The sequence below is a fragment of the Mytilus californianus genome, unplaced genomic scaffold, assembly GCF_021869535.1.
Source record: "Mytilus californianus isolate M0D057914Y unplaced genomic scaffold, xbMytCali1.0.p SCAF_5, whole genome shotgun sequence".
NCBI lineage: Eukaryota > Metazoa > Mollusca > Bivalvia > Mytilida > Mytilidae > Mytilus > Mytilus californianus.
Genome location: NW_026262701.1, coordinates 73,737,609 through 73,753,380, shown reverse-complemented (window position 1 = coordinate 73,753,380; position 15,772 = coordinate 73,737,609). Strand labels below are relative to the sequence as shown.

Here is a 15,772-nt window from a genome sequence, read left to right as displayed (position 1 = left end):
AACTAGTGAGGGCGTCCGTACAATTTTCGAAGGGATGAATTTAAATTCACTACTTGTAATTATTGGTTTAATAGCCTCCTAGTGAGAAGAACCCTCTATCAAGGAAATCAGGATAGGAAACGCCAGCCCTGGAATATCGTTTCAACTGGTGGATGTATACTCTATATGCATTCACCATAGTCACAAACATTTGCATTATTGAGGACATTATCTATATAGCGGAAAGTGATTGATTAATTGATTGATTTGTGTTTTAACGCTACTTTCAAAACTATTGTTCTATTTCATGTTGGTTAGTTTATTTTAGTGGATGAAGCCGGCATGACCGGAGAGAACCGCCGACCTTCGGTTAAAAAACTGACAATCCTAGTCAATTATGTTTGGAGTCGAGTGCACCTGCCAGTGATACAGTAGTTTGACTACTTAGATCACTCGGCCACGGCGACCCCAAAGCGGAAAGTGAAGTTATAAGTTAAATTAATATATTTGACATAAAAATGTACTCTTGGACACTAGCTAGTTGTAATTTCTAAAAGTAAATTGGAGTTATTTATTTCATATACATGATGTCATTATCTTATCCGAAAAGAACGAACCGAAATATATCATATATTTTATTCTCATTCACAAATAATGTTGCAATTTATGTTAAACGTATTCAGTGAAATGATTTCTTTGACAGGTTTTTATTAGATTAAGATGAGGACTGTTGATTGGAAACAAACAGATGACAAAACTATGATATGATTTGTTATGTTTTTATGTTTTGATCATTTCTCTCATGGTGAGTTGGTGAAGTTGGAATCGGTTTACTTGTTATCTAACTAACTAACATGAACAATACATTTTAAGGACGATAAACGGTGCTTTATGATCAGCACTTTAGTAACAAGTCACTTAAATAACCCTTGTATGGCAGACCACGCAACTGTTCTTCAAAAACTGATTGTTTCACCCTGTGGCTTCCATTGTTACAATGGTTTCCAAAACTATTGTAGAACATGGACCTACATCCCCTACCTTAAACATTATGCAATTGTTGAAAATGTGGCAAATGTTCCTATTTGTGTACAAAGGAACATGTATGGTTTGTTCAGGGAGAGTAGGTGTAGACGTCGAAATGAATAAACAATTCTAGCTGGTTTGTACAGCTGATAGACAATCTGCATACATTGGTTGTTTTGGTAATATATACGTGTATGCATAAGATATGTATGGGACTTTTTTATTTGATTAACTAACATCATTTGTAACATAACACACACAATACCTTTAAATACTTTGTATATTCGATTTGGGAGATGGAGGAAAGCTTTGAGCTTTGACTTCTTTTTGATCTCATATGGAAAACTGACACTTGGGTTTGCAGCACATGGATTTAGTAATTCTTCGCTAGGTTTCATAGCGCCTGGATTCGTTATTTCTTCACTCCTTAGCAAACTCTGTACTGTTGCATTTAAAACTGTACCTGAAATATTTTAAAGTTCAATCATTTATTTTTGCATTATCTAATTTCGTTATGTGTACCTTTATCATGTATGTTTTTATCATAAAATGTGTCTGTTGATTTACGATTTTAATGTACAATCCATGAATTATTATTCTTTTCCATGGTCTCGTGATTTCCTTAAATTCTATCATCTTACAAATTATTAGTCTCATTTATAATTAAAATTTAATCAATAATCCTGAATGCTGCAGTTAATTATCATGTTAAAGCCAACATAAACGTTACTGTTAGTAATACTGTAGCATAACGAAACAGAAGGTTTCTAGGACCTTAGTATACATCTGTTATACGGTAGTGTTGATGATAAATTTCACAAATTTTGTTTGTTCGTAATGTTAAGGAAAATATTGTGATTTAGTCACTAGTTGAACTGGAACTGTTGACCAATCAAGAAGCAACGCAGTACAAAACATTTTTGGTTTGTTTCTTGTTGCTAAATCTTGTTTTCGATGAAGTTTTTTGTGAACTCTATGCAATGATTGTAAAAATTAAATACCCATACCTACATTTTGTACTAAGCATTGCAGATCAAATTGTTATCACTTATAAATTCATGAATTATACAGATAGCACATTGTTTTCTATATTTAAAGTAAACTGCTATATTTCTTCGAAATATTGAATGCTGTGAGTAACTAGAAGTTGTTTATCAAGTTATCTGTTTATCTTATCTAAACGTCCGATGAATTATTTTATTGTATTTGATTATTTCTGCAGATATACATTATTTGTAACATATCAATCAGTAAACCACACGAATGTCTATATATTTATCCGCACGATTACACCATTGCACTACGAAATGAATGTTGTGGCCACTGACTAAATAACTTTTTCTGGCTTCTTCTTATTTCATATCAATTACAATATTTGCTGCTCATTAGTTATAGGTGAATTGAATTGGTTTAAATGTACTTGCACATTTTGAGGATTGTTTCCCATAATATGCATAGATGAGCTAGCGATATATCTCTTATTATTTGCATGTTTGTTCAGCTGTGTGTTTAAATGTACAAATAATTTTAACTCAAGCAAATTAGCAGAACAATAAAATAGATTAACTACAGGTTTGTAAAACAATGTGTCTTTCAGTAATAATTATAATTTGAAATCCGAATCATTGATCTAATTTTTTTTGTCACATCGGATTATTGAATTTTGCCAGTCGAAATGTCTGGACAAGCTTTTACAAGTTTCCCAGAGGCCTGTGCCTCGTATGCAACACTGCTATCAATGTTTTAGTGTTATGTTTGCTACGGAAATCTCAAGTTTATATATCAGTCAAGTACGAAAGAAACCGAGGGGAACATACAAATTTTACACTAAATAGTATCTCTTAATTATAAAGAAGCTTTTGTAAACTATTCCAGAAAAAGGTTAAGATGATTTGTAAATTTTAACATAAAACACCAAATGTTAACTACAATAAGAGGCGCTGAAGAGCCTGTATCGCAAACTAGAATCCATATGCATCCACAACAATGGCCGTTATCCAACATTGTAAATACGAATATAGAGTAAAATCTTTTTTTGTTTATTATGTACATCTGTATTTACGGAATAATTTGTTCATGTCATGCTGTATGCTCATTTTAACTTGGGTAGGGATTATAATTACCAATATCTCTAGACCGAGCGCAACGAGTGGTAAAACGATGACAAATATAACGTCTATCCATGTTGAAATAAGCCTGGAGCATGGTGTGATACAATTATTCCGGAAATAGGAAAATTTATAACTTTTATACTCTAAAGCGCACCTTTAAAACACATTACAAAGGCGTTCATTTGTGATTAAATAATATCAAAACGTCATAAAAATGTCCATTTTGATCTCCAGTGTTGTTCAAACTTCAACAGACGTTGCAATTTTTTTCAACTTTGACGTCAATCACGCGCAGTCCATGCTCTTTTGGAATCATAACATGGTTTGTTTCCAAGGCGAAAGAAGAACGTTATATTAGAATACTGATGATTTCTTTTATGCTTAATCGACCTTTTTCTTTTTAGATGTAGCAAAAAGTGCAAAATAACATTTAAGGGCATTGGCATTAGGTCATACAGTGAGTCACCTGACAATTTCGACTATGTTGACCTATTTGTAGATCTTGTCTTGATGAACATCTTTGTTTTTTACAGTTTTTTGTATATCTAATATAGTTGTCAATATGATAGGCAAAATGCAAAAAATTGATGATAATAGTAATTTTAGGACAACAAACTCCCTTTTTTTAAATAGTCGAAAGGCCATTTTTTTCCATCTTGGCTTATTGGTAGATACTGTTTTGTTTCTGCTATATAAAGTTTCTACATGTATCTATCTGTTATCATGATAATAGACAAAAATGCAAATAAATGGGGGAAAAAAATCGTTATTTAGGGCGATAACTCCTATAACAAATCCTCTAACATTTTGGTATAAATAGACAGCTGAAGTAGGAACATCCCACCATTCTGATCATGTTTGACACCCTCAGACTGCCTCTATTCATAGTAGTTTTTAAGATGATAAACAAAATTTGAATTTCACCCATATGTTCTTATTTTAACCAATATTTTAACTAGCGCCACCAATTATGGCCAAGCTTTGTTCCAACTAGCCCAATAATTTTTGCAGAGAAGGTTCTTTTTTTTTAGAGAAATGATGACAAAGCACTCAAAGTGATAAAAATTACATTTTGGGTTACAATGAAGATGAATAGCACTCTCACTTTTCTTAACACCTTCACTTCCTCCCTTTGTTATTTTTCTTTAAATATAAAAAGCAACTTATAATGAACTTTCTTTATATTTTTGTATTCATTGACTGTATTGTTTGCCTTATTTTGCATTTGTTTCACCCAAATATCTTTTAATCATTTAATTGATGGTTATAATTTCATTGAACTTTGTTTAAGCTTTCCGATGAACACCATAACCATGATAACTGGATAGAATGAATAGTATAATCCCTTAACATATTGAAAATAGAATCACTATCGCAACCAACGTCACCTTAAAGCTCTCATTTTCTAAACTGAACACTGAACACCTTGAATCATTCAACGTAGCAATAATCTGACATAAACCAGTAGTATTATCATACAGCAAATGTATAATATTCAACTTGTTTTCTGTTATTTCTGTTGCTTCCGTTTTGAAAAAAATAAAAAAAAATATATTTGACTCAAAATTATTTAGCTTTCTTGAATCCTACAATGTAGATGACATCTTATGAACACAAGAAATCGATCATTTTCTTGATCAAAATATTATAGCAATGTAAAATATAATTCCTATCACTTGTAAATTTATCCAAAACAAAAAAAAAACACATATTTTACAAATGATGGGTTGAAATCACATATCAAGACAGTTTTAGTTCAATTTACCTGCATCCATATTAAACACGTTCATTAGTATTACTCAAGATTGTATAAAGCTCTTTTCGTAGCCATAAATTAAAAAGAAAAACAACTACACATTATCTAAAGTTTGGTTGTTTTAGTTTTGGTCATTTTACCCACCTCTATATTCAAAATATTTTTTAAAACTAAAACAAACTCTTGACTTGACATTATATAGTCACTGTGGAAAAACGTATTTGATGTGTTGTGAAACCTAGAGATTTAACAACTTATAAGTTTTACTGATAATTGCTTAAAATTCCTGAAATTACCAACAATTTTGTATTTTTTGTTCTTGAAAAGATTTAAATATTTTGTCTATGCAATCTAAATAGTTTCAAGCAATTTCTGTAGCTACTGACTTTTGACAAACGGACAAGTTCAGATTTTGATATGATCATATTTTTTAAAAAATGTTCTCATTTTTCTTACGTAAACCCCAAATCTAATTCATCTCTTCAGTGAAAATATCTTTAAGGCTTCTTATGAGCCTAAGAGATCGATTCTATGTCAAACAAAATCTCATTAAAAAGGTTAAACATTACCCTTACCAAAGCAAAATTTTAGTTTGAATATATATGTTTGACAGAGAATGACCTGCAATCATCAAACTAAGTATCAAGTTTGTTCAAATTCCACTCATCCTTATCAACTACTTAAATTCGAAGCAACCCAGATTGTTCAGATCCATTTCTGTAACGGCGGATTAAAAAAGAACATTTTTTAGATTTTCAAAATATCTAAGATTTTACTTTTCAATTTTCTGAGAACTGAATACATGTCTATACATAGAATGTGATGATCACAATGCATTAGTAATTTAAAAGTAAAATAACAAAAAAAACGACCTCCTAGGAAAATTCAAAACGGAAAGTTCCTAATCAAATGGCAAAATCAAAGGCCCAAACACATAAAACGAATGGATAACAACTGTCATATTTCTGACTTATATTTTGGAGTTCTTTAAAACACAGTTCTTGCATTATGACTGCAGTGTAAATCACAACTAAATTGAAAAACATTCCTCTTCCACATACGTTTGTTGATTTATATATACGTGTTTTTGTTTTGGATTGGGTGTTTTACTTCATCACCTAGCAATTTTATCAATATAATTGATCAAAGATCAGCATTAACGTAAAATCATAATACATTACTGTACTAATTGAGGCAATTAAATTCATTGTTAACATAAGTATTCACTTCTCATAAAGACAAAAAAAAATAAAAAATACCAAAATTGAAGATAATTGGTAACAAATGAAAATCCGAAAAGCCGACTTTCTTAAACCCGTGACAACAACAATGGCTTTCGACAATCTATATTGCGTATGCTATATATATCTAATATAAATGGATGCAAATAGTTTGACCAAATTATAACAGAGTAGTGTAAATGTAAGCCTACAATAGTCACATTTTCATCTTTTGCTTAAATGTGCACTGGTAAGGGTGCTTTATTTGCTTTACAATTTGAGTTGGTAAGAGAAAATAATTGATTTGTAGGGTATGAAAGATATATCATAAATTGTGGAATATATAACATGTATAACAGTTCAAAGCTTTGGAGTAATCAAATATTTAGATATCAGATGGGTATTGATGATATTTTTGTGTTTCAATTAATCAGCAAAAATCTGCAAGTCCAAAATTATCTGTTTTGTTGTCAATTTTTCTGTATACAAAAATATCTTTGAACGATCCAGTTGCTTTAAAATGTAGTGGATATAAAAATAATTCTTTTGAAACAACATATTGTTTCCTTGGTTGTATTAGGCTGTTATGTAATGCCTTTTATTCTTGTAGACTGTTGCATAAGTAGGGGTAATAATTTCCATTTTTACAAGATTTCATATGATCAGATAATGGATAGCTGGAGTTGATAAAATATTTGTCCTTTTTCCCCTAATTAAGACAACATTAATTATTTTTTTTAACCACATGGTTTTTAGATATAGCTGCTCTACATAGTTACTTCCAATTTTTGTCCAACTATATCTTTGTTGAAGTATTTAAGTTGTTTATTTGTGAAAAATCACAGTTTCTACCAATGTCTTGTAATTATATGAAAGCTTAAACACATTTTCTTTTTCAATTGAGAAAAACCGAACTGTTTTAGGAAAAATCAAATTGGTTATGGAAGGTAAAAATATGTAAACTCTAGACAAATCTGAAAATATATTTCCCGGTTTCCTCATATTCAGACTACAAATCGAGCTTCAAACCTAACAAAGACGACCAAATATATCCTCTTCCTAAAACATTATCATAATTGACCAATTTCTCCATTGTTTAATATATTTTTGGTAAGAACTCTCTGTAAGACGTTGAAATGATACAATAGAAGCTTGACAGGGCTAACATTTTCTAAGTTATGAGGGGCATGGCGCCTACTCACATCTGCATATTATAAGGATCGTACTGTGAACTTTTGTCATGTAGATATGATAAACTATGTAGTAGGAGTTGTGTTGACAAGGAATGATCGGCAAAGGATAAAGAGTTCCTAAGAAAGGAGCACACTTCCGAAAAAACTAAGCATAATCATACATCCTTTATATGATGATATTTGCATATCATGGTCCACTATTAAAAAAAATGTTTGAAGTGAATCAAAACAAGGAGAATGTAGCTGGTCTGGATATATGTGCAGACGAGAATATAGATGGACGGACAGACAGACGGACATATATATTGATTCCTTTATACCCATAAACTTTATTTGTAGGAGATTAAAAGGGGAATAAACGATTGCCAAACAGATCATACAGATGGAGGCTGCATAGCAGAATAGAAATCGCTTAATAGAACAAATCTTCATTATAAAATCTATGACCAAATTTCAAAATATGCCAGGAGTTGATAAATATGTAACAAAGTTATGAAAAGCGGATCGGATAGAGGGATAGGTTTGTAGCAATATACCACCCGTTCAGCAACTTTTTATACATTTGGACTTGCAGTTTCGTCATTTTCATTTCATGTTTTATTCAAAAATTATTCTTATAGTGCGTTTGATAACACTAATTGATTTGAACTTCAACAACTATTGTTTATTTTGACTATTTCTGTAATATCAAATATGATACCTGTTGAAAGTTATATAAGAGTCTTTCTCAATGATAGATAGAAAATACTCACAATTGATTGGTAAAAATGTTAACTAGACATAACAAACTTGTATTTGGGAAAGAAATTTATATGTAGGATTTTAATGATATTGTATCATGTGGTAGTATTTTTGTTTAAACATATGGCAAGATGACAGATAAAAACAAAATATCAAAAATGCATACTAGTATATGGCACATATATGTAGTGTGTTAAAAAATAATAAGACAGAAAAATCGTTAAACCTCGCTGAAGATTTACATTCTAACCATCATGAGGATAACGGAAATATGTGTATTGTAAACAAACCACTATTTTTGTCAAATAAGCATACTTTAAAACAAACTAATAAAGAATGAAAGCGTTTAAACATACGATATCAAAGAAGCAGTATTCACAAGGTGTCACTATTCGACAAAACATTTCCGAATTTCTATAAATTCACATAAGTCAAATCTAATTGATAGTGTAGGATTATCACCTTTCTACGATGAGAAACAATGCTACAACGTTTAAAGGTTTTAACAATTCAGACAATACAGTGTATTAGGAATCTTTATGATGCATTAGGCCAACAGTAGTCCAAGTATAACTTTGTTTTGAGATACTGATATAAAATGGTCAACTTTACATAATCATTAAGTATGAAAGCTTTAGGAAATATAATTTGAAATGTTAAACGTTCACAAGGCGCCTTTTTACTTCAAAAAACAAACAATACTCAATCCTATAATTTAGCAGAAGAGGAGACAGCATTTATTTACAGCAGTCATGACAGCTTTTTGAAATATCGAATATGTGAATGCATGCATTCAATTAGGTTTTCAATACAGTAGAAGAATTAGTCATTCATATTTTTTTTCAAAATTGCTTAACTTTTACCTTTCTCTAAGAAGATCCAAATTCTCTCCTTTATATTCATTCCCGCTCTTCCAAGATATATCCATATGCCATCCGTAGATTCACGTTCTATTGGAGCTTCGTCCCCCACCAAAATCTTAGCTAATGTTGTCTTGCCTACTGCGAACTTGCCCGTCAAAAATACCCTGTTCCAGTAGCATTTATACGATCCAGTCTTTAAAAGATTATCAAATTGCTTATCAGAAAGCTTCTTCAATCCATCTTGGAGGCCTGCAATCCCAATTATTATCAATAAAATATGATGAATCTTCTATGGTAAAATGCACTTGTTATAGTCTGAATGTTGTTAAATTAATGCAGATACAAATATCAGCATGCAAACCAGAATATGCTACTGCCTGGATGGTTTGCACGATAAACCAACGTACAGCTTTGAAGTATGTCGAGCAGCCAGAGCTGATACTTTTTTTTTCAAAATAAAACATATCACATAGAATAATATTTCATATTGATGTAATCCTCTAAATCCTGAAAATTATATCAGTGTAATACCCTAAAAAACACTATTTGTTAAGTTGAAGTGCATATTTTTTTCAATATTTTGAGTACAAATTATGCGCCTTTAGGTCTGATTGATTAACTTGACTTATAGTTTGTAAATATAAAGTGTATTTGTTCATACCTGAAATAATAAAAAACGTGATTTTACTTTAAAATTGTTAGGTTACTGTGCATGGCATCAACAACAAGAGTACTATTTTCTACGTTGATGTGTAAAACGTCAAAGTAAACATGAAGCAGGTTCTTAAAAATATCGCGGGTGTTGTACCCGCAATGGCTTGTAAAATCATTAAAGTGTCATCGATTTTCATAATGTCAAATGTAATTGATAGGAAAATGTATCTTTCATACTATCGCAGTTTGATTTCTACTGAAGCCAGTTAATGTCAAGAGGTAGTTTATTTTTAAGTAGCTATCACAAATTAGTAACTCGTTTAACACTGGTTCTCCGGTAAAGCGCCCATGTTATGACGCTGATTTGTCCCACCGTAACACAGTAAAACTAACGACTTCGAGTTACATACCCGTAGCTTGTTATACTTATATCTGAGATTTTTATATTTCTTTATTATCTTTATTTTTTTTTTTTTATAAAGTTTAGTACATATTGCACAACGATAGTGATCGTACCGGTCGTCATAATGTTTTCTTCGTAAACCTGTAATTTCCGTTAACGGATAAAAGACCATAGTTGAAAACTGTAGAGAATTGTTAAGCATGTAATCTCCGTGGAATGGTCTATTCTAAGCAAACACCAATTTTGAAAATAAATTCTACATCCAACAGATCGATATCGGTGTCAAGACTTAATTTTAATACAACTTCTATCTTCAGATACACATATAATGTTTTATAAACGACGAAATCATCGAAATGTAAGCTCCTTGGAATGTAATCTCCGTTAACGTTTTGGTGAATAGTGCTTTCTTTCACGTCCGCACTTCTATCGAGGATGGCATGCCAAATAAACATTTTATTTATATAGATAATTATTACGGATGGCGAATATATAAATCACAGATCATTAATATACATTGTAATTCAGACGACATAAGAAGATACCATGTGACAATTTTAATTAGTCAATTGTTTAAGTGTAACAGAGTTGCTTTTTTCAATTATAGAAAAAAACTAATCGGATGGTTTTATATTAATATTAATGCAAGTAAATAATTTTAACCTGTTTTCAATATTCAAGATATGAAACTTTTATTTTTAATATAAATTTGAGACAGAATTTAATACGATTTAACAATTATGCAAATAGTCATAAACATTGCTCTGCCTAAGAAGTTTAATACCATAGTTGCACAGGGAGAGAAGCTTTCAAATACTTTCTTTCATTGAAATGAAATTACGACGTCGGCTGAGAGGGCATGGTATATATTGTCCGTTACATTTATTAACAACACCTTGTATAAATATTCTTTTCGAAAATAAAAACAGTTAAATAGATCGAACAAAACTATCCGTCACAATGATATATGAGGGTCTGGATTAGGGGAGGGGAGTCTACATTTCTGTATTCTGTAACTCTTTTGGCCATTTTTCTCTATTCAGTAAGAAATATGCTTATTCTGTAAAATTCCTGCATATGAAAATTTCCTGTTGTATCATAATTTTTACATGATATATCATGTTGTCTGTATCAACGACATATGTATGACGACACTACCCCGTAATCCCCCCCTTTTTTGGAATCTGTCACTGTACTGCATAAATGATACCATTTATCAATTTTTATTCATATCTGATTAAAACCAAACAAGGAAAAACAACTATTTTAATTTTTGTAATAATTTCGATATATGGGATAACAAGCAGTGGATAAGATGACATTAGGTATATTTGACCATATTTGGTTTGTGGTATGAGGTACTAGTACTGAGAAGCTGAACATTCAGTTTTATAACAGAGACAGTACTGGTAGTCAACCGACATTAAGAGAAATCTGGAATCTGATGGAGTACAAATTCGATCACCTGAACTATATTTTATCCTTGATAGCCCAAATGTCCAACAAAATATAAAAACATTGCCTATCAATCAATTGTTTTGGAGAATATTAAAATATATTTAACATTTATTGGTAGTGAAAAAACAATGTTATACCCCTAAAAAAATCAAAGACAATGTCATCCGTCCTCGAGCATCAGTCTTCCAGCCCTTACCAATACTTTGTTGTTTTAAATTGTAGTGAATTATGGATCTTACTAATATGAAACTTAAGACGTAGGAATCATGTCGGTGAAAGAGACGTTTTGATTTTGCAATTCCTTTCACTTGTCCATTTATAAATTTGAAATTATAAAGAAACTAAGGTTTCAACTTCATCGGGCAAAGTTGACCTTCGACTGATTTGACTTTTATTAATGTCATATAGCTCTTCAATTGTTTCTGTACTTTTACATCTTGGCTTTCAAATATTCGGCTCCGAGAATAAATGATGAAGATAAATCAAAATAGCGCTTCGGACGTATGAAATTTATGTTTTCGTTTTTTTCCACTATTGCAGAGCTTTTTGTTGTCAATAGATATCTTGGTCTGACCTCTGTCACGCATTGTTTTATCAGTGTTGTAATATGTAACTGTTGTTGACACAATGCAGGAGAAGGGTGTAAGGTTAACTTTGTCTACAATAGTAGACGAAATGATACGTCAAGATTTGTTAACTCGTACAAGATCGTGATTTTAGAGGTAAAAAACCGATGCTTACGAATGTATAGAAATTGCGTCGCTAACATCAATGAACCAGTTCCGATTACGACCAGTTCAACATTTCATTCCAAATGATCTACTAGTCTATTGTCAATTATCAATATTACATTTGATATGCAGAAAATGCAGAGTTTCATTATTCTGTGAATCATTTATTTTTGAAATCAGTATTTTTTTTACCTTATTCTTAATGTTTATACAATTATTTTGCTTACATTAAGCAACCCATTATTCACTCTTCTTAATTTTTGGGCCCATTTTTCTTTTTCTTTATTTTTTTTTAGGGGGGGGGGGGGGTCACTATTTTCTTTTCTGTAAACCACCTATCTTTGGTTATTTCAAATAAATATCTGATATTCAAGCGGGATAGGATGCATAATTCTACTACTATAAGAGTATCTACAGGGAGAAGCTGTTTTAATTGGTCGCTTTTTTTGTGGTCTCTTTTTGAAGTCGGTGTGATTAACATGCTACAACCAACCAACAAAGAGGGTTGTCTACTATGAATAAAAAAATCTATGGAAAATGTTTTTATCTTTTATATTTTGCTGTTTGTCTTTTTGTCGTCTCTCTCTGGACATGGTTTTCTTTATTTCATGGGACTTTTTTTAATTCTTTTTCAACGACAAGGCATGCAACGTCTTATTTCTTGTTTGAAAATGGTTCTCTCGGTCATAAATTTGCATGAAATATTTGCCATTGTACGTTCAGAAAACAACAATCAATCAATCATATCTCCTCTAAAATTGCAGAACTATAATAACTTTAAACATTATCAAATAATTGATAAAATATTCGTTTAATCCTTCGATCAGATATAAACACGTGTTGTCCTATTATTTAAAATTTCCGATACAAAGACAAAAAGTATGATTGAATATCAAAGGAAGTAACCCATCAAATTGAAACAGTTGATTTATAAATATGACCATATCAATGATCATTTATGGTAACACAGATTTGCCAACTAGAGGATGATGATAAGGATGATATGATGATGAGGAGGAGGAGGAACATTCAGCGGCGAATCATATGCATATTCGGGTCGAAAGCATGTGAATACGATATTAATATTAATCCTGCTTTGTACAAGACCGACATGCTGAGTCGATCTTTTAGCGTACTACTACTAGTTCACAAGGTAACAGTCCACAGGAAGATATATCACCCTAATTTGAGGTGAAGAGATTAAAAAAAAAAGACTTATATAATAATGCAGACATGTCTGAATATTCCTTAATTTCAACTAACAAGATAAGCACGTTAAAGTTTATGTGAATTAATAAAGATATTAAAATACCATAAAAGAAATGATTTCAAAGGTTTCAGCATCTTTGATATTGAAAATCATGCTATCAAATAACGAAGTCAAAGGAAATAAAATGACGTTAAATATATTTTTTGACATTTTTTCATCTAAACTGTCTCGATCATTTCTAATTAACGGTAGCATATTACATGCTGAAATTTATATGGTGGATAGTATATACTATGCGGATGTTCCATGTTCTTTATTTATAAGTTTTGCTGCAATTTATATTTTATCATTTTTTACACGGACGTTGAGCGCTTTACCGGAGAACAGCTCTTAAACGATTTAGGTAATGGGAGATCGAGACTAAGCTCACTCATAATCATGACTTAGTTACTCATTGTCACGACTAAGATTACATCTCATAGCAGCTACAGCAAGCTTACACGTTATTGCATATGGAAGATTGAGACTAAGCTAATTCGTTATCACAACTTAGTAACTCATTATAAAGAATAAGCTAATTCGTTATACATGTTAAAACGGTTTCAGTTAATTGTGTTTACTGCGTGATAGTAAAGTCGGAATTACGAGGTTGCTCAGTCTTTATAATGAGTAAACTAATCGGTGTTACGTTTTAAATACTCGTTGTACATAGACTAATTGTTATAACGTGTTACTTAGTCGTTATAACGACTTACTTGATCGTGATAACGGATTAAAATTAAACTACATGCGGACCCTAACAAACTACTGAAGAATTCTTTGAAAATACATGATATCTGAATCAAACTATTGTAAATTCAGAATTCGTTGCGAGGTTTTTATTAATGATAATAATGCGACATGGTGATTATCGCAATAATAAGAATTCGTATTTTAATATCTGATATATATACCTTTATACAGATATTCCTGAAATTGTATTTATTAATTTCGCATTGTTGTCCATTTCTCAAAAATTGCAGTGATAAACGCACTCAATAATTTCTGAATATAATAAGCCTTTTTTATGAAAAAAAATAAATAGATAAACTCTTTCGTAGGAAAACTGTATTCAAACCATTACTTCAGCAACCAACCAATATGCCGTGAGTTGATATATGGACCGCTTTATTATTCAAACACTTTGCTATTAGACCTTTAAATCTATTTGAGATTTCAAAATGTTTGCTGGGCAAATGTTATATAATGACTTTATCGAAATAAATGTACTGGACTAAAGTCAATATCATACTGTACTTTTTAAAATACCACATTTAAAGAGCATGATATAATATTCTATATGTCCCTTCTGTTTAATCGGTAATGCGTTGTCATATGAGATGAGAGTTCAATTAATAATCCCAGGAACCATTCGCTACAAATTTAATTCGTTTGTTTTGTTTTCCGATACCTCATTTATTATTAAGAGTGATTTAAACTTTGAATTGGGTAAAGGGCAAAATTTTAATTTTTTTTTTTAATTTTTGATCATTTTATGTTGTTGAAAACGTTTAGCTAAACAAGGGGAAATAGCCATAAATGAAATCAAAAACATAAAAAAAACAATTGGGTTAGCCTTTGTTGATCTTGATAATAATATTCAGATATTAGAATTTCTGTATTACGACCAAAATGTGTCATTATTTGTTTTTCACATTGACAGTAATTGGTCATGTCAAATACAATGGTGGGAACAGTGAATTTTTAAATCATTTTGGCTAAATTCGTGATACGTTTCACTTATAATGGATCGAACATTGAATTTAATAAAACAAACTTGGATTTAAGAATGGAATTAAAATGAACAATGTGTTATCATAAACATGATAAAGGCAAAACATTGGAAAAAACACTGGAAAAAACACTGAAAAAGACCAACAACTAGAAAAGCTCCATAAAGACCTTCCCCAACTTGTGTAGAAAGTAGATGCATTTTAATTCATTTACTAATCTCTTGTTACATTGTTGCTTTTGTATTCATTATTGTGTGAACCAAAGCTAACTAAATCATACACTCTAATTAGTCCTTCTTTCAAAAGGAATTGTCGTGAATAAAAAGAGATGTTGGGTAAATGTCAATAACACGGCCACCAAACAACAAAAATAGAGATTTTTACAAATAGAAGACAATATTGTTATGCAGTCTTCAACAATAGACATGTACAATGATGTATATGCACACTTTGTCAACCCGTAAATTAGTTTTTTTTCAAATAGCAAATATTTTTACCCTTGATGGTCTAATAAAATTTAAATGATTACGTGTTGCTTGTTTTAAGTCCAGTTTGCAACGAAGATATTACATAGAAGATTCATTTTCAAATGTATTTACAGTTAAGAAGGGTCATTTGTAATCATAAAGACTTCAAAGGTATGGAAAGTGTGGTA

The 15,772-nt window shown here is 30.9% G+C and overlaps 1 protein-coding gene across 1 annotated transcript in view; it reads right to left on the bottom strand.

The window, feature by feature from the left end:
* The window catches only part of LOC127701421 (uncharacterized), a 72,905-nt gene that overhangs the window by 35,198 nt on the left and 21,935 nt on the right, over window positions 1-15,772 (bottom strand). The window contains exons 3-4 of the mRNA XM_052205289.1: window positions 8,890-9,138; window positions 1,271-1,468 (exon numbers count right to left, since the gene is read on the bottom strand). Coding sequence (XP_052061249.1) covers window positions 1,271-1,468; window positions 8,890-9,138 — 447 coding nt within the window. The remainder of the gene's footprint in view (window positions 1-1,270; window positions 1,469-8,889; window positions 9,139-15,772) is intronic.